This window comes from Rhipicephalus microplus, chromosome X (assembly GCF_043290135.1).
Source record: "Rhipicephalus microplus isolate Deutch F79 chromosome X, USDA_Rmic, whole genome shotgun sequence".
NCBI lineage: Eukaryota > Metazoa > Arthropoda > Arachnida > Ixodida > Ixodidae > Rhipicephalus > Rhipicephalus microplus.
Genome location: NC_134710.1, coordinates 218,488,253 through 218,512,080, shown reverse-complemented (window position 1 = coordinate 218,512,080; position 23,828 = coordinate 218,488,253). Strand labels below are relative to the sequence as shown.

General features: G+C 43.0%; 2 protein-coding genes across 2 annotated transcripts in view; one reads left to right on the top strand and one right to left on the bottom strand.

Moving 5' to 3' along the window:
* The window catches only part of LOC119187481 (CD109 antigen), a 173,229-nt gene that overhangs the window by 102,723 nt on the left and 46,678 nt on the right, over window positions 1–23,828 (bottom strand). The gene's annotated exons all lie outside the window — the stretch shown is intronic.
* Window positions 5,173–22,910, top strand: LOC142776951 (uncharacterized). Its single transcript, XM_075881266.1, has 8 exons — window positions 5,173–5,232; window positions 10,212–10,325; window positions 10,865–10,965; window positions 11,894–11,994; window positions 12,923–13,023; window positions 15,731–15,931; window positions 18,810–18,873; window positions 22,821–22,910. Exons 1-8 carry the CDS (start codon window positions 5,173–5,175, stop codon window positions 22,838–22,840), a joined length of 762 nt encoding a protein of 253 aa, XP_075737381.1. The 3' UTR covers window positions 22,841–22,910.

Sequence of the window (23,828 nt, the reverse complement as noted above, 5' to 3'; positions counted from 1 at the left end):
AAAGCAGAGGTCGCAAAGCAAAAGTATATATATTTCCATATCACAGCAGTGAAGTCACATAACGAAGTTGGTCAGTCTGTAGACTTGATTTCTCTAGCCGACCAGCATTGAATTACACTTCTTGTCTCGCCCTTGAAAGCAAATTCACAAAGACGTATAAGCCATTTTACAGTGTTCATCACATGCAACGTATTACAGGTACATTTTTTTTTCCTCGCCTTGATAAAGTAAAAAAAAGAATACGCGATGACCTCGCAGTATTTAAAGTCAAAGCGCGTCTAAAATAGTTGCCCACAATATCGAAAATCACATCGCACACACTGCAGACATGCAGTAAACTTGTAAGTTCGTGTGATTTAGGCCGATTTCACTTCGCTCAAGCTCACAATAGCGCTGACTCATAGTGACCCACTCTCTCACACAATCGCCGACGTCCTCTCGCCTCGACTATACGACCCACATTTTCACCCACACGCTCACACCAACTCAGCCTAGGGGTCAATGAGCCTCACTCAGACTCGGGATCAAAGCAATACACTCACAGCGTGAGGGCACGACGACAAGGAAAAAGACGACAGACTGAGCTGAAACAGCGCGTTGTTTTGTCTATGCACGCTCTGTAGCGCGTAATTATCGATAACTAATGAATGATGCAGAAGAGGCGAAGTGTATACAGCAGTCTTCATAGAAAATAACCAATTCTTCTTGATTTTTTAGACCACCGTTAAAAAGCATTTTACAATATCTCAGCGTGTTAGTTTTTCCTGAAACAACACTAACAAAAGCGTTTTCACATACGCAGCGTTGTGCTGCGAAATTCGACAGCCTTGAAGCGTGTCTGGTTTGGATTGGGGATATCTCTTTTGTTTTGTAATGTCTGCGCATCGCACACATCCCTGGATCATTATTACTTGTTGGGTTTTTACGTCCCAAAACAACTGTATAAGGAAGAAGACGAAGCGGTGAATCACTGGGCGTGAGCTTCCTTGCGCTGCTGTTTTTGCTAATTTTGTGAGTTTCTTTACTCACCTTATTTGTCTTACTGCCAAGATTTGGCCACAACCTTCGCGGTGCACAAGGTGCTATGTCTCCAAGGCGCCGAAGCCTTATCTTAGGCTGCCACAACGTCCCAAAGTTTCGGATACGGGTGGAGGCCATTCTTCCCAGCGCCCATATAGGATGGGGACGAAGTGATGAATGCGTTCGAACAGCAAGAGAATCCCATGTTTCGCAGACGTGAGGAGGACTGGGGCGGCCCCTCGACGACACCTAACGCCAGCGATGAGTAGGTTACTTCGAAAAAGGCACGAACTGATAATAAAGAAGATTTCAGCGATGCAACAATTATAGATTCCGTGGAAATGAACTGTGATATGGAAGCAGAAGACAGGCCTTTAACAACGGTCACTTACAAAAAAGCCCGACCAGCGCGGATACCCGTTTTTTCAAGCTGACGGACCCTAGCGTCTCATTCTGGAAAGTCAATCCGAACAAACTGGCCAGTGAAGTAGTATCTGCTGCTAAAGAGAAAGTGCGATCATTCTGTGTCAACAGAGATGACAACTTCTCCGTAAGTGTCTCTACAGTTACTGCCTCTAAAGACTTCTTGAGTTAACACATGTTAGTGCTCTTGAAGTGGCACCATATATATATGGCACAGTCGTACGTGCAGAACGTAGAAAAGAGTAGACAAGTACCAGTACAATACAGTGAAGATCAACTGCTTCAATATTTAAGAGACAGCGGTGTAATCTCAGTCAAGAGACAGACTAAATGGCTCCGTCGTAAAGATGGTTCAGCTGAGGCACATTTACTCGGCAGTGTCATTCTTGAGTTCTCCCCCGACAAGCCATTGCCGCCTCGTGTTCTCCTAGGATTCACAAGTCATCCGGTGGAAGAGTACCTACGGCCTGCTACACGATCTTACAACTGTCAACGATATGGACATGTTGCCAAATCGTGTCATGGACAACTTCGCAGCAAAATCTGTGCCGGAGCACATGATTACAAAACTGCACATCGAGGAATCATCCTAAATGTGCCAATTGCAATGGAGACAACGTAGCGTCACATGCTAGTTGTCCGAAACATCAGGTGGCTGCTCGACTAAAGCGACAAGAAATTTTGGTTGGAAGAGCTCCGAAAAAGGGATCGCCTTGCCCGAATTCTAAAACGGTGCATGCACTCCTTATGACTTCAAAATCACAGTATCACCGTTATTGTATGCGACTGTAGCCAAGCGTGCTTCAGCTCAGCAAAAGAAAGGTACAACCAAAACGAACCATAGAGGACGTTCACCAAGCGTTCAAAGGAAAACAAGCGACAGCAGGACACCGAAACCATCAGCAACTCAGGATCACTATGCGTCTACACCTTTCACCTCATCAAAGCCAAAGGCACAAGAGCGACGTGCACCGAAAACAAGTGATGTCCATATGGTTATGTTTGTTTTGAAGGCAATCCTGCGTGTGTTTCCACAGGCCTAAGACCTTCCAGAAGTGAGCGCCATCCTTTCATTAGAACCTATAGCAGTACAAGAAAAAATTGTTGTATGGCAAAATGACTCCACAAATGGACAACTGTTTCCGCAACCACAACTGTGCTTAAGTGGAATGCTAATGGTCTTAGATCCAAAAGCGCGGACTCTAGGAAGCTGGTTGCTCAGTATAGCTTCCCCATTTTGTGTCTAAATGAAACCAACGTTAGCCCTGACTTGAGGATTTTTAATTATGCAACATATGCATCAACCAGAAATCCAGGCATGAGTAGGGTACTGTTATGCGTATGGCGCGACATACCCTCTTTTCATTTATACTCGTCGGACTCGGACGTGCCAGAATTTGTAGGGTGCAAAATGCAATTCTAGAAACTTACCATCACCGTAATTTGTGTTTATTTGCAACCATCGACACGCATCTCCGAATCATACCTGGTTCATTTATTGGGTAAAATCCAGGGACCTGCTCTCATCTGTGGAGATTTTAATGCGCACAATACCATGTGGGGCAGTACTCATACCGATTCCCATGGGAGAACACTTGGAAGAGCAACTGATAGGTGTTGTCTTGTACTGAATGACGAATCAGTAACGTTTTTAAGGGATTATACTTATGCCAGCTGTCTGGATTTGGCTATACCCTCTCCTGACATTGCGCGAGGTATGAACTGGTGTACAGACCTCCAAACGTGAGGGAGTGACCATTACCCAGTCCTCAAGCAACACCCTAGAATGCAAGTGCAGGCGACAACATTAACCTCAAAGCTAACTGACTTGAAACTAAATTTCGTGACCATACTGGACATGACTTAGTGGGAGTTAATGAACTGGATACATTTATGTACTGCATTAAAAGCAGTTACTTTCGTGCGACAAGGTTTACAGCCTTCCCAACAAGCCACTCCGGTGTAGATGCAGACTATGAGCGCCTAAGAGCAATTAGAAGACGAGCAGAACGTCGCTACCGCCACACTAGGAGGCTAGAAGATTATAAGCAGAGTCAGGCCACGAAGTCCAATCTAACCGACATATGCAAAAGTTAGGTAGAAAAACAATTGGCGCAATTTCTGCAATTCAGTGACCTCTTTACTCCAGTTCCGAATATCTGGCCAACAATCACTGCTTTAGGTCATCCAGTATCCCAGCGAAACCCATTCAGAGCATTAGTTGGCCATATCTCTTGGATTATCCGAACGTGATGTTGCTAATCAGTTTTGCAAAATTCTTAGTGTTACTGGGCAGTTGATTGACAACAATACTGCACTGCCCAATTCTGTAGAGCACAAAATCTAAGATGCATGCGCTTTATCACATTCTCAACTGAATAACACGTATTCTCTACTAGAGTCGCGTACTGCTCTATCACTAACCCGCGTAAGAACGGCAACAGGTCCCGACAACGTGTCGTACAGTGTTTTGAAAAATCTAGGCCCCAACGACATGCCAGTTCTTTACGGATATATAACAACATTTGGACCAAGGTGTACGTTCCAATGTGTTGGAAGGTCGCGAGAATCGTCCCACTGCTAAAGCCCGGTAAATCGCCCCTTTCGCTTGACTCATTTCGACCAGTCAGCCTCACTAGCTGTGTATCTATAGTCATAAAAAAATGGTTGTTTGAAGGTTACAGTGGTGGATTGAAGCTAACAACTCTTTTCCAAATCAGATGGCTGGCTTCAGACGACGGCGATGCACTAAGGACTGCGTCTTCAACCTCGTTACATTTGTAGAACATGAAACGAGCTGTGGAAACATGGCTGTTGCGGCGTTCATAGATACAAGAAAGGCGTTAGACTCTTTGAGCCACCTTTCTGTGCTGTACGAGCTTGCCTCACTAGGGGTTCATTGTCGCATCCTTCAATGAATCGCTAACTTCCTGCGTAACAGACAAATATACATTTCTACCAATAACGAAGACAGCGATTACTACAACATGAGCAGAGGTGTACCCCAAGGAAACGTTCTAAGTCGATAATTTTCAATGCTGCAATGACAGGTGTTCCAGAAGTGCTGCCCGAACATTTGAACATATCCATGTATGCAGATGACATATGCATATGGATATCCCACAAATCACTGGAAGTGATCCAAAATCGGCTTCAGCAAGGACTAAACGCAATTAGTGACCACCTCAAAGAGCGAGGCGTGCATATTTCTCACGCCAAATCGGTAGTTCTGCCGTTCACGAGTAAGACCGTGAAAAACTTGAAACTTTTTGTGCACGGCCTTAGAATCGAAATTGCACGAAAGCATCGCTTCCTGGTGTTACATTAGACAGCCAACTCAGATGGAGTCTTCATATTGCTGAGCTAGAAAATCGATTGATTGACTGATTGATTTGTGGGGTTTAATGTCCCAAAACCACCATATGATTATGAGAGACGCCGTAGTGGAGGGCTCCGGAAATTTAGAACACCTGGGGTTCTTTAACGTGCACCCAAATCTGAGTACACGGGCCTACAACATTTCCGCCTCCATCGGAAATCTGATCTAGAAAATCAACTGAACTGCACCATAAATATTACACGTGACATAGCGGGACCAAAATTGGGCGGTACATCAGCGTCTGTACTCCACGTCCATTGTGCACTAAACCGACCAAAGATTGCTTACACCACGCCAGTTCTCCACAACAAATCTCAGACGTCTCTACACCGACTTCAGCTGTTACAAGCATGAAGCTCACTTGTCTAGTGGTTCTACAGGCAACATCAAGTTCTCTGACACTGGCAGAGGTAAGAGAACCCAATTTTATAGTAATTAGAGATGTTGAGACCTGTCGGCACCTCTTCCGTCTAGTCACGCAACACCCTTCACATCCGCTCATATCACACATCGTGATTCATGCCAGAACGAAAATACACCATGTGTACCAACAGTACCTTTCCCGGCTTCCTGTGTCGACACATTGGCCACTGGACCAAAACTACCCGCCATGGCTGCTTGCAACTATTGAAACGTCACTAGTAAAACTTCGCAGCAAACATGAAGTGCCAATCGTTGGCGCACAGCAGTTGGAATCACTTCTCCTGTTTAACAGGTACCAAGACTACACCCACGTGTACACTGACGGCTCCGTCGCTAAAGAGGCAGTGACATCAGCATTTATAATTCCTGAATTGCGCGAAGAATATGCGTTTCGGTTGGGCCATCTCTCCTCTCCAACAACGTTGGAGCTCGTAGCGATTTGGTAGCCGCAAACTTTAATAAATTATCAATGACACCAAGGAAATCGGTAGTAGTTACAGACTCTCTGGTGGCACTCGCAAAATGCCCCTTCAAGACATATTGATGTCCGTATAGTATCATCATCATCATGATCATCATCATCATCAGCCTGACTACGTCCACTGCAGGACAAAGGCCTCTCCCATGTTCCGCCAGTTAACCCGGTCCTGTGCTTGCTGCTGCCAATTTATACCCGCAAACTTCTTAATCTCATCTGCCCACCTAACTATCTGTCTCCCCCTAACCCGCTTGCCTTCTCTGGAAATCCAGTTAGTTACCCTTAATGACCAGCGGTTATCCTGTCTACGCGCTACATGCCCGGCCCATGTCCATTTCTTCTTCTTGATTTCAGCTATGATATCCTTAACCACCGTTTGTTCCCTAATCCACTCGGCTCTCTTGTTGTCTCTTAAGGTTACACCTACCATTTTTTTTCCATTGCTCGCTGCGTCGTCCTCAATTTAAGCTGAACCCTCTTTGTAAGTCTCCAGGTTTCTGCTCCGTAGATAAGTACCGGCAAGATACAGCTGTTGTATACCTTTCTCTTGAGGGATAGTGGCAATCTACCTGTCATAATTTGAGACTGCTTGCCAAATGTGCTCCACTCCATTCTTATTCTTCTAGTTACTTCAATCTCGTGGTTCGGCTCCGCGGTTATTACCTGCCCTAAGTAGACATAGTCTTTTACAACTTGAAGTGCACTATTACCTATCTCGAAGCGCTGCTCTTTTCCGAGGTTGTTATACATTACTTTCGTTTTCTGCAAATTCATTTTAAGACCCACCTTTCTGCTCTCCTTGTCTAACTCCGTAATAATGAGTTGCAATTCGTCCCCTGAGTTACTCAGCATGCAATGTCATCGGCAAAGCGCAGATTACTAAGGTACTCTCCATTAACTCTTATCCCTAACTGTTCCCATTCTAAGCTTCTGAAAACCTCCTGTAAGCACGCGGTAAATAGCATTGGGGAGATTGTGTCCCCCTGCCTTACACCCTTCTTGATTGGTATTCTGTTGCTTTCTTTATTAAGCACTATGGTAGCAGTTGATCCCCTGTAGATTTCTTACAGGATGTTTATATATACTTCATCGACGTCCTGATTCCGCTGTGTCTGCATGATGGCTGATATTTCTACTGAATCAAACTCCTTCTCGTAATCTATGAGGGATATATGTATAGTGGTTGGTTATATTCTGAGCATTTCTCGATCACCTGATTGATGGTATGAATGTGGTCGATTGTTGAGTAGCCTGTTCGAAATCCTGCTTGTTCCTTTGGTTGATTAAATTATAATGTTTTCTTTGCTCTGTTAGCAATTACTTTTGTAAATAGCTTGTATACTACAGAGAGCAAGCTAATCGGCCTATAATTCTTCAAGTCCTTGTCATCTCCTTTCTTATGTATTAAGATGATGTTAGCGTTCTTCCAAGACTCTGGTACTCTTCCCGTCAGGAGACACCTCGTAAACACCTCGCGTATAGTATACGCTATACTAAAAGAGCTTTCAGAAGATATAAAGTCGAATCATCGAGTAGCATTTCAGAGGTTTCTCAGTCCCTGCGGAATCAAGGGAAATGAAATGGCAGATGAGTTGGCGAAAACCGCTCATCATTCTACGCAAACGTGCCTCATTCCTGTATCTCAATATGATGTAAATAGAATTTTGAGAACAACGAAACATGACAAATGCTTGTCTACCTGGTTCCCAGACAAAACAAAGGAATCGATCCTATATGCTGTTGATCCTAATCTTGAATGCCAATCAGACCGTGATCTCCCAACGCGTATCGACACACTCATACATCACCTAAGACTCGGAACTGCTTACACAAAGCACTTCGTACTTCGTATTCAGCGTTCAACATCGTCAGCATGTTCATGCGGCCACGACGACGACGATATCTGTCACCTCTTGCTCGACTGTCCGAAACACGACACCTACAGAAGGCGACTCGAACAGGAACTCCATAAGTTAGATCCCGAACGGCCATTCGCGTTGAATAAATTGCTAGGTCCATGGTGATCTAAAAGCAAATGGCAAAGTGATGAAGGTGCTGCAACACTTCTTCGAAGAAACGAAGATTTGTGACCACTACTGAGCGGACTATAGTTAAAAGTGAGCGTGGTGACTCTACGTGTTTGTTCTGACCATAGAACTTTTGCTCTTGCCTATGTAGGACTGTATATATGTATATATGCTGTTTCGCGTTTTTCCTTTGAAACATTCAAGTGGAAAGGGGTAGCCATCGCCATGCAAGTAACGTTGACAAAAACTCTTCCGTTTATTTTTTATTTCAATAAAAAAAAATAAGAGAAAAAATAAGAGAGACCATACTGAAGTGCTCCGGTACACTGTAAAAAATATCCGTGTTTTAACGTCGGAGCAGACCGTAGAAACTACAGAGTAACATCTGTTTCCTGAAAAATAGCGAGACTGGACGTTTAAAGCACAAACTGTGCTGCGGTTTATGGGAAACAGCAGGAGTTGCCGTAAAGCAGCAGTCGATGTTTCCGTTCTTTCGCTCCTTCCGTAAAACACCAGAAAAACGTATGTCTTCTGTACTTCAAGAACACGCTTCCGTGATTTGTGTGCACGGCGACATACTGGCTGAACTTTGACCATTCCCCCCGTTCGACAATGATACAGTGAACTAGAACAGAAAGTTAAGCGACAGCCATGGGCAATGCCTTGAGAGAGCTGTCGGCGACATACTGGCTGAACTTTGACCATTCCCCCCGTTCGACAATGATACAGTGAACTAGAACAGAAAATTAAGCGATAGCCATGGACAATGCCTTGAGAGAGCTATCGTGGCGGGTGGCTAACGTATACATACAGCGGCAACGCTGCAGTCGCCGACTAAGATGAGGCGTCCCACAGTGTGTAAGGAATGCGCAGATTCGCATTGTACGCTCATGGAAAGTCAGAAAACGAAGACGGAAAGTGTGATAACTGGGCAGGCTTTGATGAGGAAATTAAGCTTAGAGCAACATTGGGTTCGAAGATAGACTAAGAAATACGAGAGAATGAGGAAGAGAAACTGTTCATTAACTCACAATGGAGAAAAAGAGCTGCATGCAGGATCACTGGAAAGTGCCAGTATGGATACATATATATATTCGGAGAGGCGGAGAAGGATAGCAGCGGTAAAAAAGAAAAAGAGAACGTTTCAGAGTTTTTACCGATTAAGGAAGAGGATAATTACAGCATTATGATACTTCACCGCAAGGGAAGCTAAATTTACTATTAGTAGCGAAGTCGGGTTGCCATAAAAAGTTATAAAGCGAGACGATATGGTGGGCCAGCCTTCGTTAGTGTGGTCACACTGACGAAGGCTGGCCCATCAGCCGAAACATTTGTAATTAGTAAAGGTGTTTCGGCGTACGTCGTGCTTTTTCGCTTCCGATATATATATATATATATATATATATATATATATATATATATATATATATATATATATATATATATATATATATATATATATATATATATATATATATATATATATATATATATATATATATATATATATATATATCGTCGAAAGGCGCTGCACTTCGTTTTCAATCTTGCAAGATTGAAAGCGAACAGGTACTTGTACTGCGTCTATGAGACTTTATTGACAAAAGATAGTGAAAAAAAAACATACCCGTCCAAGAATCCCTGCATATATGTGAATCTTGATGGTGTGCATAATAGTTTACGTTTTTTTTTTTTTCGTCACATCGTGAGAATGCACGACACACAGAAGAAGAGACAGTGTACATGTTCTCCTATTTTCGTTCCTTTTTTTTTTCGTGCTTGCAAGCCTTGACTTGTTTAGTGAGAGCAATCCTATAATCGTAGCTGCGTTGTATAGTTGGCACACCAATTAACACGCAGTCAATGAAACACAGTAATGAAGTGTATTTTAAAAGGGTGCGGTTTGCTGTTTCTTTGTATGAACTCGTTGTTTTCACGCTGTTTCGCACCGTCAAGCCTACCATGCAAGCTCAAGCCCAATAATAAAATTTGGAAGGCTCGGGGAAACGTTTGTTCTTTTTATGAATTCATGAGTCTACTCGGTGAACACCGACGGCGACTTCACTTCGTCACCGAAGAATTCATCGGTTGTTGAATGGTTCTCACTACCTGCGACGAGAACATCGATTCTTCAGAACTATTTCCCTTTACACCACTTTTCCTGAATAACCGATAAATTTTTTGCACCACCATAGCTCTTCCCAACCACAACAGGCCAAAAGAAAAAAAAATGCGTTGATGGTCACACAAAATAACACGACTGCTGCGGTGTGTCCGGCCATCACTGCCCAATAGAATGGGTGCAAGATAGCATCGGTGCATCGTGGTGTCGGCTAGAATACAAAAACAAATTGTAGGCAGGCGCTAAAGTAGTCAGTTTGCCCCAAAGGGAGCGTCGCGAGTTCGATTAAAAGCCGCACCACCCGCCGGTGCCGTTTCAGCTGAGCGCCTCCCTTCGTAGCCTAAGAGGGCGCTACGAGCGTCGTGTACATCAGTCACGGCTGCATCTGCTCCCACAAAAACGCCGGATTGCCCCGGAACTTCTCTTCCTGCCTCCAAGATTCCTGTGCGCAAGGTCAGTAAAGCTGCTAAGACTCTTTTGCAACCAAAATCTTCGGGACTTAAAGCACAGAAGCGAAAAAAACCCCACAACGAGGACGCGCCCGGGGTACGTTCAAGGCTAGGCCTAACAAAGCACCCGCGCCGACCCAACACTGGCGCGGGCGCAACGCCGGCTACTAGTGACCCCAATGCCGAAGTGCCCATGATGCTGTCCGCGTTCGACATGGACACCACACCACCTTTGAGTGCAACAGACAAAGCACACGTGTTTTCCATGCCTGCACCGCTTGCAAGTCATACGTTCATTACTACAAAAATAGGTGTAGGAGACGACAGGGGCAGGAACTATCACTTGGCTGTGTGTAAACTTATTTTGCCATATTTGGCGGAATCTGAGTGACAGCCGTGAGGTACGATTGGTGCTCGCATTTTGCATGCAGGTTGTGTTGCATCTTGTTATTGATTTACGTGCTCAGGACCAAGTAGTGCTAGCAGTTCATTTGTTTGGTTCCTCACTTGTCAAGTTTTTTGGCGCACTCTTCACTTGTTCAGCTCAGTGGTCTCTGGCACCCTACGTGGTCAAGGCAGGCGGCTATTGTCAGAGCTCTCTCACCTTCCTGCGAAGTCCATCACCTGGCACACATCACAATCAGGTAGGCATTTATTTCACCGTTATCGATCATTACCTATCTTATAAACAGTTATAAGGTGCACTCGCATGCCACAGCTCATACGAGCTAGGCATGTAACATGTCTGTCGCTATTATAAGGTGAATAATGAAACACGTGTTTGCCATGCTTGCATCGCTCATACATACCTTATTACTAAATTAGGCACAGAAAACAGTAGGGGTAGCAACGGTAACATTACTGTGCGTAGGCATATTTCAGTGCATTTTGTGGATTTTTAGTGTCGGCTATGAGGTACGACCATAGTGCTCGCACGCTGTGTTGCACCTTTATTGAGTTGCGCATGCAGGAAGCAGTACAGTGAACAGTTTAATTCTTCGGAATTATATGAAGCATTGCTTGCACTCAGCAATAACGGCATTTTTCCTTTGTTAGTGTCACTTAATTGTATTATTGTGGTGAAGCCTGCTGTTGAGTTGCATCTTTGTAGTTTGAGGATGTCACAGGTCTGTTTGTGCACGCACTCATTAGTGATCTCCTCGGTGCCCATGCACATGGCTGTTATAAGGTGCACTTGTAAGCCGGATCAGCAGGAGTCTGCTGTCACGTACACACCAGGCGTGTACGTGTCTTTGTCGTCTTATCGAGCGCAGACAAAGCACTCGTGTTTTCCATGCCTGCATCGCTTGCAAGTCATACGTCCATTACTACAAAAATAGGTGTAGGAGACGACAGGGGCAGCAACTGTCACTTGGCTGTGTGTAAACTTATTTTGCCGTACTTGGCGGAATTTGAGTGACAGCCGTGAGGTACGATTGGTGCTCGCATTTTGCATGCAGGTTGTGTTGCATCTTGTTATTGATTTACGTGCTCAGGACCAAGTAGTGCTAGCAGTTCATTTGTTTGGTTCCTCACTTGTCAAGTTTTTTGGCGCACTCTTCACTTGTTCAGCTCAGTGGTCTCTGGCACCCTACGTGGTCAAGGCAGGCGGCTATTGTCAGAGCTCTCTCACCTTCCTGCGAAGTCCATCACCTGGCACACATCACAATCAGGTAGGCATTTATTTCACCGTTATCGATCATTACCTATCTTATAAACAGTTATAAGGTGCACTCGCATGCCACAGCTCATACGAGCTAGGCATGTAACATGTCTGTCGCTATTATAAGGTGAATAATGAAACACGTGTTTGCCATGCTTGCATCGCTCATACATACCTTATTACTAAATTAGGCACAGAAAACAGTAGGGGTAGCAACGGTAACATTACTGTGCGTAGGCATATTTCAGTGCATTTTGTGGATTTTTAGTGTCGGCTATGAGGTACGACCATAGTGCTCGCACGCTGTGTTGCACCTTTATTGAGTTGCGCATGCAGGAAGCAGTACAGTGAACAGTTTAATTCTTCGGAATTATATGAAGCATTGCTTGCACTCAGCAATAACGGCATTTTTCCTTTGTTAGTGTCACTTAATTGTATTATTGTGGTGAAGCCTGCTGTTGAGTTGCATCTTTGTAGTTTGAGGATGTCACAGGTCTGTTTGTGCACGCACTCATTAGTGATCTCCTCGGTGCCCATGCACATGGCTGTTATAAGGTGCACTTGTAAGCCGGATCAGCAGGAGTCTGCTGTCACGTACACACCAGGCGTGTACGTGTCTTTGTCGTCTTATCGAGCGCAGACAAAGCACTCGTGTTTTCCATGCCTGCATCGCTTGCAAGTCATACGTCCATTACTACAAAAATAGGTGTAGGAGACGACAGGGGCAGCAACTGTCACTTGGCTGTGTGTAAACTTATTTTGCCGTACTTGGCGGAATTTGAGTGACAGCCGTGAGGTACGATTGGTGCTCGCATTTTGCATGCAGGTTGTGTTGCATCTTGTTATTGATTTACGTGCTCAGGACCAAGTAGTGCTAGCAGTTCATTTGTTTGGTTCCTCACTTGTCAAGTTTTTTGGCGCACTCTTCACTTGTTCAGCTCAGTGGTCTCTGGCACCCTACGTGGTCAAGGCAGGCGGCTATTGTCAGAGCTCTCTCACCTTCCTGCGAAGTCCATCACCTGGCACACATCACAATCAGGTAGGCATTTATTTCACCGTTATCGATCATTACCTATCTTATAAACAGTTATAAGGTGCACTCGCATGCCACAGCTCATACGAGCTAGGCATGTAACATGTCTGTCGCTATTATAAGGTGAATAATGAAACACGTGTTTGCCATGCTTGCATCGCTCATACATACCTTATTACTAAATTAGGCACAGAAAACAGTAGGGGTAGCAACGGTAACATTACTGTGCGTAGGCATATTTCAGTGCATTTTGTGGATTTTTAGTGTCGGCTATGAGGTACGACCATAGTGCTCGCACGCTGTGTTGCACCTTTATTGAGTTGCGCATGCAGGAAGCAGTACAGTGAACAGTTTAATTCTTCGGAATTATATGAAGCATTGCTTGCACTCAGCAATAACGGCATTTTTCCTTTGTTAGTGTCACTTAATTGTATTATTGTGGTGAAGCCTGCTGTTGAGTTGCATCTTTGTAGTTTGAGGATGTCACAGGTCAGTTTGTGCACGCACTCATTAGTGATCTCCTCGGTGCCCATGCACATGGCTGTTATAAGGTGCACTTGTAAGCCGGATCAGCAGGAGTCTGCTGTCACGTACACACCAGGCGTGTACGTGTCTTTGTCGTCTTATCGAGCGCAGACAAAGCACTCGTGTTTTCCATGCCTGCATCGCTTGCAAGTCATACGTCCATTACTACAAAAATAGGTGTAGGAGACGACAGGGGCAGCAACTGTCACTTGGCTGTGTGTAAACTTATTTTGCCGTACTTGGCGGAATTTGAGTGACAGCCGTGAGGTACGATTGGCGCTCGCATTTCGCATGCATGTTCTGTTGTGTCTATTGATTTGCGTGCTCAGCAGTTCATTTCTTTGGAATTGCACGACACATTGCTTACACCCGACAACATTGCGAATTTGCACGTCACTTAGCCATACTACTGCTTAACTGCAGCTAATCCAGCATGGGAGTCCTTGTGTGTACCCAAGAAGTTGGTGTATGGCAACAGAATCAAGCGATCGCATATGCGAAGTTTTGGGTGCCCTATCTTGAAGCCACCCATTTCCATCTCTTGCGCGTACTACTGGCAGGCTACGGTGCAATTCATACTTGGTATCAACTGTTTGATTAGTCAATATATCACAAAAAGCTTTAAGTAATTGTTTAAAGTAATTATGTTTCAAGCTAAAATTTTAAAGTAATTGTATTCAATATTGGACCTGGCTGCACTTGAGAGGCTGAAGCTGCTTTCACATATGTGCAAGATATGAACATCTGTTGTCAACATTAGCGATATAATGGATAGCATTACTTAAGTTGTGAACATGTGTAATGTTGGAGCATATGCTAAGCTCACTTTTGACTGCACATTCAGGAATAGCCTTTTAAGAGACCCAAGTTGCGCAAGTATGGGTGCAGTTTTCTGTAGAATTTGTGCAGTTAATGTTACAGTCTCCGTCATTATTTCTTTTCCTTGCGCCGCCTGCTTCAACTTAGTTTAAACATTTGTAGCAGGTCAAGAATATTTATATTCACTGTGCTCTTATATAGAGGACTGCTTAAAAAGCATTGGCTAATGTTCATATGAAATTGAACATAACCTGACATGCTAACCAGATATTGGAATGATTCTACTATTGTAGACTGTAAGGTATTATTACCATTGTAGCAGTGTTTTTATTATAAAATTGGGCGGTCTGAAAAAGTGCACAAGCCAGTGAATGTAATTTAGCAAAATAAGTGCTCTACCTTCATTGCAGCCATAACATCAATGAAGAATGCCCACTTGCCGGCATTGCGCACAGACATTTTCAACATTGACCGACTACTTCGAGCACTACCACTATCACAGCAGTGTGTTGGGCGGTGCCCTTTGCCCTTGTGAGCCTTGTGGAGCTTTGTTTAAAAACTATCAGAGCCTAAGAAGTCACGTCTTCAGACATCACAAGAAGCGATGCAGCAAACAGACTGATGATGCGTTTGTCTGCTCTGTGTTGTCATGCGGGGCGAGTGTGCCTACTCGCACGGAGCTTCTTGGTCACATAGCTGCCCATCTGGAGAGTGGAATTGATGCTGTTATGTGTCCTTTTGTGGGTTGTGGTAGTGTGCTGAGGTCAGCAGGTTCCTTCAGAACACATGTTTCAAGGTATCACCGGGGCAAAACTGCAACACAGTGCACGGAAGTACCTGAAATTGAATCCAGTTCAGATCAAGAGCACAGTAGCACACCCCCTGCTGATGTTGGAGATAACTGTGAAAGGGAGTCTGGTTGTGACAGCGATTTGCCGCTGAACCCCTTTTTTTTTTTATAGTGATGTCATAATCGTGGAGTGCACGCCATTTTCCTGCTCATATGCTTTGGTGTTTACAAAAACAAAAGGAGCCTTTTTTATTTTGCAAACAAAATCTGTTGCAATCAATGCTCTATCTCGTCCACTTCTTTTTTTCTTGTCTATGTGGTTTACGTCCCTACCTTTCTTCAGCCTGAACCTACTAGCCAACAACATGTTCTAGTAAGCTGGTGCAGTAGTTTCAGGGTGGTATTCCCCACCAGTCTGTTTTTTGTCTTCTTTTTTTGGCGTGTCACAGCTGTTGCACTCAATTGTAGGGTGGTAATATAGTTCTACATTTCAATCAGTTTTCACTTTAATATCTCTACAGATGAATTCATCTATTATCAAGTAACTGTTATTTACTTTGATTTTTGGAATAATTGCAGGAAATCTTCCAGGAGAGGATGGCGGCCTGTGCGCCTGCATTATTTCAGATGATGGAGGAGGCGCCGACGAAACATACTATGGAACTGGTGGTGCGCGTGAGAGACGAAGGACAAAGAGAAAAAGCAGTCCAGGTAGCTGTGCTACCATTCCTCTGCGCGCATTTTAAGGAAGACAAGAACTACCTTTACCAAGTATTTGAAGTAAGTTTCACTTTGTTGCATTATGTTAGTACAAAACTGGACAGTAACATCTTTTCAGAAAGTGATGTATTGGTTTGTTGAGAACAGCTTTAGGTTCTAGATTTTATAGAATACAGTCGATCCCGGGTATATCAAACTATGATATATCGAATTATTGGCTATATCAAAAAGTTGAGAGATCCCCTTGAATTTCCCATGCAAAAATACGGGACTGCTGTACACATCTATCGAACTCACGCACAGCAGAACATCCGCTAAATTGAACTCTGAGCCACGCTAAAGCCCACAAATTGCATTTTTCCTAACAAATAATGATCATTTATAGCCACAATTCGACAAGTTCCGATCCCTTTTCGCGTGCAAGTGACTAAAAGGGGGTGCTGAAAAGTGAAACATTGAAACTCCATCTTGCTGATCTAGCTCGTTGCACAGCACTTGTGAGTGCACCGGTATGCTTGATGTGCGATCTGCAGGTTTTAACGTGGGGGCATGGTGATGACCGAGGGCACCAAAACGAAGTGGAATGACTTAAGGAAGTTTAGTGATCTCATTGCGATGTTCGCATTCAATCGTGTATGATGGCATGTGGGACTGAAAAGCGTGGCCTTCGAGATGTGCAACTTCATGAGGTATTTTGGTGCTTCCGGTTTTAGAACGCTCATTTCGGAGGCTACGCTTTTTTCTAGCTTTCCGCACCAAAGCAACAGCTGTCGGTTACAAAATGACAAAGCCACAAGTGACATCGCTATCACCAACATGCTGACGGTGGGAGCTTGCTCGTTTGTGGGCAGCATCGCCTTTTGTGGCTTGTGGACCTGTGTACTTCTCGCCTCGTTACTGATAAATCATCATTTGGAAGTCGGCGCTACACATTGATACGCTCGTAGCGATAAAAATCATGGCTGGTGCTAGGAGCGACCTCAAGTAAAGCACAGTCGTGAACTGTTTCTTTGCGGGCTTTGTGCCAGGTGACGACTTTGAGTGCGTCATGACTGCTGTCAAGGGCGTACAATGCCTCAGTAAATTCTATGCCTTGTTAGTGTTTTCGGGCACCATCTCGGACAGCGAGCGGCTTCATTGGAGCAGAAGACGACGTCGCTGGTTCTGACTGCATGGATGCCGAGATGATGCCCAATGTTGACGGTGCCGTGGAATTATTGCTTTCGCCACCAACGCTCTACGGAGCTTACATTGGCATTCAGTGCCACTCAGCGCTGTTGTGGCCGAATGAGCTGAATTTGCTTACTTGGAAGGGTCCAGTGATATTGAGGACAACTGAAACTTGGTGGCACGCAAAAAGAGAGAAAAGTTTACAGACTATTTTCAAGTGAAATGAAGTGCGATAACTTGCAAAAGTAGATGTTCAGGCCTTGTTCTTTATCATATTGTGAGAGAATCATTCTTTAAGTGCTTGTTAGGATTTCAAAAAACTGTTTTTAGGTCTGAGATGCTCTAATTTATGCCTTAAATACACATATTTTGTGTTTCGACTCATCGATATATTGAACTACATATATCGCGATCCCCTTCGAGTTCAATATATCTGGGATCGACTGAATGCTGTGCAGGTTTTTAGCACAAAACAATAGCTTTTTCAGTTGAATTTTGTGAAAAAAGCTGCTTTTGTATAAAGGAAAATTAAACTTTGACTGCTGAAATCAGTTTTCTTCTAATTTCACAATTTCTGAACTTTGAGCAGACTTAACTTTTTTACACTTCTTAATCGATGTATTTTCTTCCCATAAAGAACAAGTGCAATGCTACCGTATGAGAATTTAGTGACCGCTGCAGCAAAATTTTTTGACAGAACAAATATGCTAAACATCCAAAAATACCTAATTCATGAATTGCTGGACACAAGTTAAAAGGAGGATAGTGTAGCTTTGCATATCTTTTGCCTTTGTGCTTCATTTTAAGGTAATTTTGGTGGCTTTGTACAGCAGCATTATTCATTAAAATTACACCGGAACACGCGCTTTGTCACAAGTATCAGCATTTGAAGATAGTGTAAAAAAAAGGCAATTTTCAATTTTTTTGTGGAACTTACTTTGGTTATCCGCATTGTGTCGTAGTCACAAAAATGTTCTGAAAAAAAAAATACACTGCCCTTGAGCCAACAGTTAGTGCGGGCAGGTGCCATTGTTTCATCAGAGCCACTAGGATAGGGAGTGAAGTCCCCAAGCATCCGACTATAAAGTTCACAGAGTGAATGAGAAGGAACGTAGCGCTGTGAAAAGTGAGACTTCATGCAACAAAAACTGTGTTGGGGCATGGTGCACGCATGGTGAACCACAGTGCACAAACTTGGTTTACTAGCCTTTTTCAGGCTCAATGGGAAAAAAAGTGTTTGTGTGCAATCAGAGTGCTCCACATGCACAAAGCATTAGTTTTTTGCAATGCACTGCAGAACAATGTTTCTCGTCACTTTGGCTGTAGTGCCTCATTACGACGCAGTGAGGAGGGCACTAAGAATGGGAATAGGCCAGAGTTGTTGCAAGATGTTGCTCACTTTGTCCCTTGCTGTCGCACATGCAAAATAATTTTAAGCAATACTATCACCACTAACATTGATATATTGACCTGCAATCATTCAGAGTTGTCTATGATGTTGCTGTAATCCAAAGAGAAAAATGAATCAAAATGTGAGCAGGTTTTTTTGCGTGCTCGCTATCCATTCTACTTTGCTCTAAAATTGTTCCAAGTTTCAAGGCTCCTAGGTAGGTAATTTGTACTTGGTGCACACAGCCTGCAATAGACCAGGAACCATGGTGGAAAACGGAATTGCAGGGATCGCATCTCTGATTTATATATTGGAATGGCCGCAACTGTACATATCTCTTTGTGCTTTTGTGTACATGGGATATTTTTGCTCATCCAGGAGGGAACAAGCATCACTGAAAAGCTTGCCGAGTTGCCATCAACGCCTACAATCATTGCACTGGGTGAGTTCCCTTGTCGATATCATTATGTGTTGATTGTTGTGCGAGGAGGTCAAGTAAATTGATGACATTTTACAACATGAGTGTGAGCCTAACTCCAGCTACAAGGTGCAGTAGATACTTATACACTTAAATAACAGATGTTGTCGGAGGAGAAGAGTGGAAGATGAGGGCAGACCTGCAACTGGGTTTTATTCAGTACACTCATGCAGGGAACCTGCGTTCATTCTGATAGTCTGAGTGAAGTATCACAGACACAATCATTGCTTTTGTTCATTAGGAAAAAAGCCTAGGCAAGCTCAAGTGCCATTGGGTCACAACTGCATCTCAATTCTTGTCTTTGCCAGTAAAGTCTGCCATGGTTTACTAAAAGTAAACAATTCGTATGCATTTAAGTTGGGCAGGTGAGAACCTTGTCTGGTCTTTATCAAGGGCTGGTGTTCCCTACATCATTCATTTATACATTGACCTGTATGACCAATGTTAACATTCCTCCATGTCTGAGTGACTTCGTTATCCTACTTGACGAGCGCACGTCGAACTCAGTGGGGTGGCACTTAGTGCAATCTTGCACACCTCATAGAGGCAATGCGGGGTCTTAGCATTTACCTTGAACGGCACAGAAGAGTAACCTTCACCCACAAACTAGCTCACCAGACAAAATGCTGTGCTTTAATATTAACCCAACTTTAACATCAGATCATACATTCTGAACATATTTACCACGAGCATGTGAAGACTTATTTTATGATTGTGCGTATTCGAAGACTGAAAAAGGCCATTGCACATTTTTTCAAAGGAAGCCTTGGAAAAAATTTGGGAGCGTACAAACCACTAGTAGGGTGTGTAAAATTGCACTAAGTGCCACACCTTTTAGTTTGTTAGTTGCTTATCAAACCAGGAGGAATGTTTACATCAATCAAACAGGCCAATATATATATGAACGGCGCAGGGAACACAAGTTGTTGATTCCTGACAAGGGTCTTATCTGCCTCTGACTTCAGTGAAAGTCCATTGATTACTTGTCAGAAACTATGACAGCCATTACTGGCAAGAATGAAATTCGGAGATGCAGCCTTGACCAATTGGCTCCTAAGCTTGCTGAGGTCTTCTTTTTTTTTTTCAGGAGGAAAATGATTGGGCCAGCGTATTTGGCTCAGATTGTACAAGAATTAATGCAAGTCTATGATGCATAGATGAGGAATTTGCAGACTGTAGCGTGTAACCATACGTGTTCTAAATGAAGCCCATTGACGAGTCTGTACCCATCCTTGTGCTCTTCTCATATGTTTCATTTGAACCACACCTTGATAACCTTAAAGGGCTCCAACACGAAAAAGGGCAGCAGGTGCGAAGGTGGCCAGAAGTCTCGCACAAGTGTGCACACAAAGATAATGAAGTTGGCCCAGAAGCTGCGTTTCAATCAGTGAAAGTGTGAGCATGAATCATACACATTTTCTGATGATATCCGGTTATTAGAGCTGAATATTATCTTGATTGTGGCTTTGCATTTTCAATTTAATTTGTTTGTAAGTATTATGAGCCTGGCGTTTTCTTTTTTTTTGTCCTTCGGAGTGTAGTCAAAATATACTGCTATTATTTCACAAGAGCCAGCACATGAAAATGCACTCTCAATTGAGATTTCTATATACTGTGAATTGTGCCAAGGACATATAGTATGTTGTGAAAAGAGAAAAATGGAAGGTTTGGCCTTAATTTTATCCTAGTTATCAATCTCACTGATGCTTCGTTAAAGAACCCCAGGTGGTCGAAATTTCCGGAGCCCTCCACTACAGCGTTTCTCACAACCATATGTGGTTTTAGGACATTAAACCCCATATATCTATCTAATCTCACTGATGCTTATGTTAAACAGGGTTTGGAAATTCATTCATCTAAACCAAGGGCATACACAGAACTTTTTAGGGGGAGGGGGCCCTTTTTGATCTGAACCAGAGGTCTGGGCAGGCAAATGGTAATTTTGCGCTAAGTATTTCATGGAGAAAAAAGTTTGGGGGGAAGGAGGGGAGAGGCACGGGCCCGGTGTGCCACCGCCTGGCTACGAATAAGTGTAGTGTATATTCACATGATGTTTCTTAGTTCAGGTCAAGCTCTTTCAGTTTTTTTACAGGATCCTCAACCCCCCCCCCCTCCCACCTCAGCATAGTGAAAAAAAACATTCTGTGATCAATAAACAGTGCTTAAAAAATTTCACTAAAGCTGCTGCTTGGGCGAGTTGGTTCATGATTAAAATATGTGCCGTCTTTTTTTGCGCTGGTAAATCTATATTAAGAAAGTTCAGCCATAATTTGTAGCTATATGTGGCACATAGAGCTTAACAGCAGAATGCAAAGTTGAAAATCAGTATAGGTATTCACCCGTGCATTCTGCTATACAATAGCAACAAATATTTCTGAAAATGTAACTGCTCATTCTGAGCATGATCAGAGCCAGTGGGAAACTTCTCAGGAGCGCCGGGCAGGCCCTATACATCCTGTGCATTTTTGCTGATTTTAGGTAGTTTTCTCAGTGACTAAAAGGGATATTCATATAATCCATACATCATTTTCTTCCAAACTTTTTGCTCTTTTAACTTCATAATATAGAATTTTTGTGAATTTTTTACCACTAGAGCTTGACTTTTGAGTTAATTGGCATCTATGAAAATTTGTAACACAATAACGGTAAAGTGCATAGCTTCTATTTTGCTTCAGTAGCTGTATACAAAAAAAATAATCAACTGGTTATCTTAAAATACATGGGAAATAATGGTAGCTAAGTAATAAAAAACTGTTTTGAGATATGGAATAAAGTTCAAAAACAGGTGAAAAGTGATCGCACTGTCAGAAACACTGTTCAATTATTTTGTTTAGTAGTTACAAGCTTGGTAATCACTGCCAAAGTCAATTTTTCGCCGTGGAGCCTCTCGCAATGCTTGTCTTGTTTTTTTTTTTTGTGAGATGTCATTCAGCTCTATCTGCAACGTATCGTCAAGTGTGGTCAACGATTTCCAGCAAATTCATTGTAGTTTGGCCAAGCTTCAATCCTATCTCAGAATAGAGGCTCGTGTGATACTACCATTATTAAATGCAAAAAAAATATTCAATGTCGCCATTTCTAGGACTCTCACCCTAAACAAAGAAAGGAAAGATTCTGTGACTCAATTCCCATTAACTCAACACTTACACTGAGTCGTTCTCACACATTGTTATTCAGTTGCATCAGAAATATTAGTCCATGTCCATTAGAGCATACCCGTTGTCCCCATGTATATACGTGATTCACCTCGAAAGATGCTGAAAAGGCTGGGAGGTTTAACAATAAAGAGCTTGCTGGTTCAGCACCTCAGTACGTCACAGGGATTTATTCACATTAACAAGAAAACTGTACGGGCTTCAACGAAATTTACACTTCCTCAGAACCTTCTTTACCCCCAGCATCTAAGGTTATCGACAAGCACGGCAAATGCAAGGTGTAATGATGCTAGGAGCTGAAAGTGTTCCAACCTATGTATTCTGAAGGCGGATTGTGAATACAAAGGTGCACAGTGTCTTCGGACTGCTTTAGAAGTTACCCGACAATCTTCTATACACAGCTGACTCTAGACAAGCATTTTGACTTTTGTACGTCAGAAAATTAGGCCGTAAGCATAGAGCGAATGCAAGGGGCTTGCACTAGAGTGTGTTTTCACTGGCTACTTCCTTTTGGAAAAACTGGTTTTGAGCCACCAAAAATGCTGTTTATGAAAAGCACGAATGTGGATGCACAAAGGGACACCCCTCCCCAAATTGCAAAGAAAACAAAGCGATTTTTTTTTTCACATTTTGCTCTACCACGTGCCCCTACTTTTTGTATCAAGGGCCATATACATACACAGAGAAGGCATTATAAAGTGTGTGTAAGTTGCTTCTTGCATTCATTTGATCACTTGTTTTTCACATTCTTTTCAGGCATAAACATGCTGAAGTGATGAAGAATGGTGATGTAGCAAGCTACAGCACATGTATTATATGTAAATAAATTCATCTGTGTTTTGTTAATGTTGCATTATTATTTATATGGTATGCAGCAGCAGGGGTGGTTTACACACACACAGTACATAAAGACTGCATTAGTGTAGGTTGAAACAGTACATAAAATTGGACATAAAACTCAATCATGAGAATCTACAGGCAGCCACATAAACATTCCATTCCATCCCGTAAAACATCGGCTTTTCGACAGTACTGGTCAACAAAAGCTTGTGTTAGTTTTTCACAAATTAAGTTACTACCAAAACTAAGTTTATTTTATGCTCAGTGAAACAACTCTTTCCTTCAAGGCAAAGAAACTACACAAAACCTTAGTCAAGCACAGAAAAGCCATTAAACGAAACCAGGTGTTTTACTGAAGCTTCTGTTTTCATTAATAATAACGGAATAATTTACAGCCAGACTGCTCTACAGCGATCTCCGTTTATTCCTCCTCTAAATACAGCAAATTCTGTATTCCTACAAACAGAGTCATGATGTGTTTGAGATAACAGATTTGCTGTGTTTGGGATAACAGATTTGCTGTGTTTGGAATAACAGATCTGCTGTGTTTGGAATAACAGATTTGCTGTGTTTGGGTTAACAGATTTGCTGTGTTTGGGTTGACAGATTTGCTGTGTTTGGGTTGACAGATTTGCTGTGTTTGGGTTAACAGATTTGCTGTGTTTGAAATAACAGATCTGCTGTGTTCAGGAATACAGATATGATGTGAAAGAGAATACGGAAAAATGTATAACAGAGACTTCGTGATACGGAGCCTGCTGTTACTCATTTACAGAATGCCTCCGGCAACGATTTACCAGCAGCTTTTGCTGTGTACCGAGACATTTTTTTTTACAGTGTAATTTATATCATCCTATGTACTTTTACGTCCACCTAAGTATAAATACACAGGCTTGCGGCATTTCACCTTTATCGAAATGCGGC

What these genes read in the sequence shown, in the direction of transcription:
- LOC142776951 (XM_075881266.1), top strand. Translation starts at nt 5,173, where the DNA reads ATGAAGCTCACTTGTCTAGTGGTTCTACAGGCAACATCAAGTTCTCTG. An exon ending in GTTCTCTGACACTGGCAGAG is followed by an intron (nt 5,233 to 10,211) that starts GTAAGAGAACCC and finishes CTCCCTTCGTAG; the next exon opens with CCTAAGAGGGCGCTACGAGC. An exon ending in CTGGCACACATCACAATCAG is followed by an intron (nt 11,995 to 12,922) that starts GTAGGCATTTAT and finishes TCACTTGTTCAG; the next exon opens with CTCAGTGGTCTCTGGCACCC.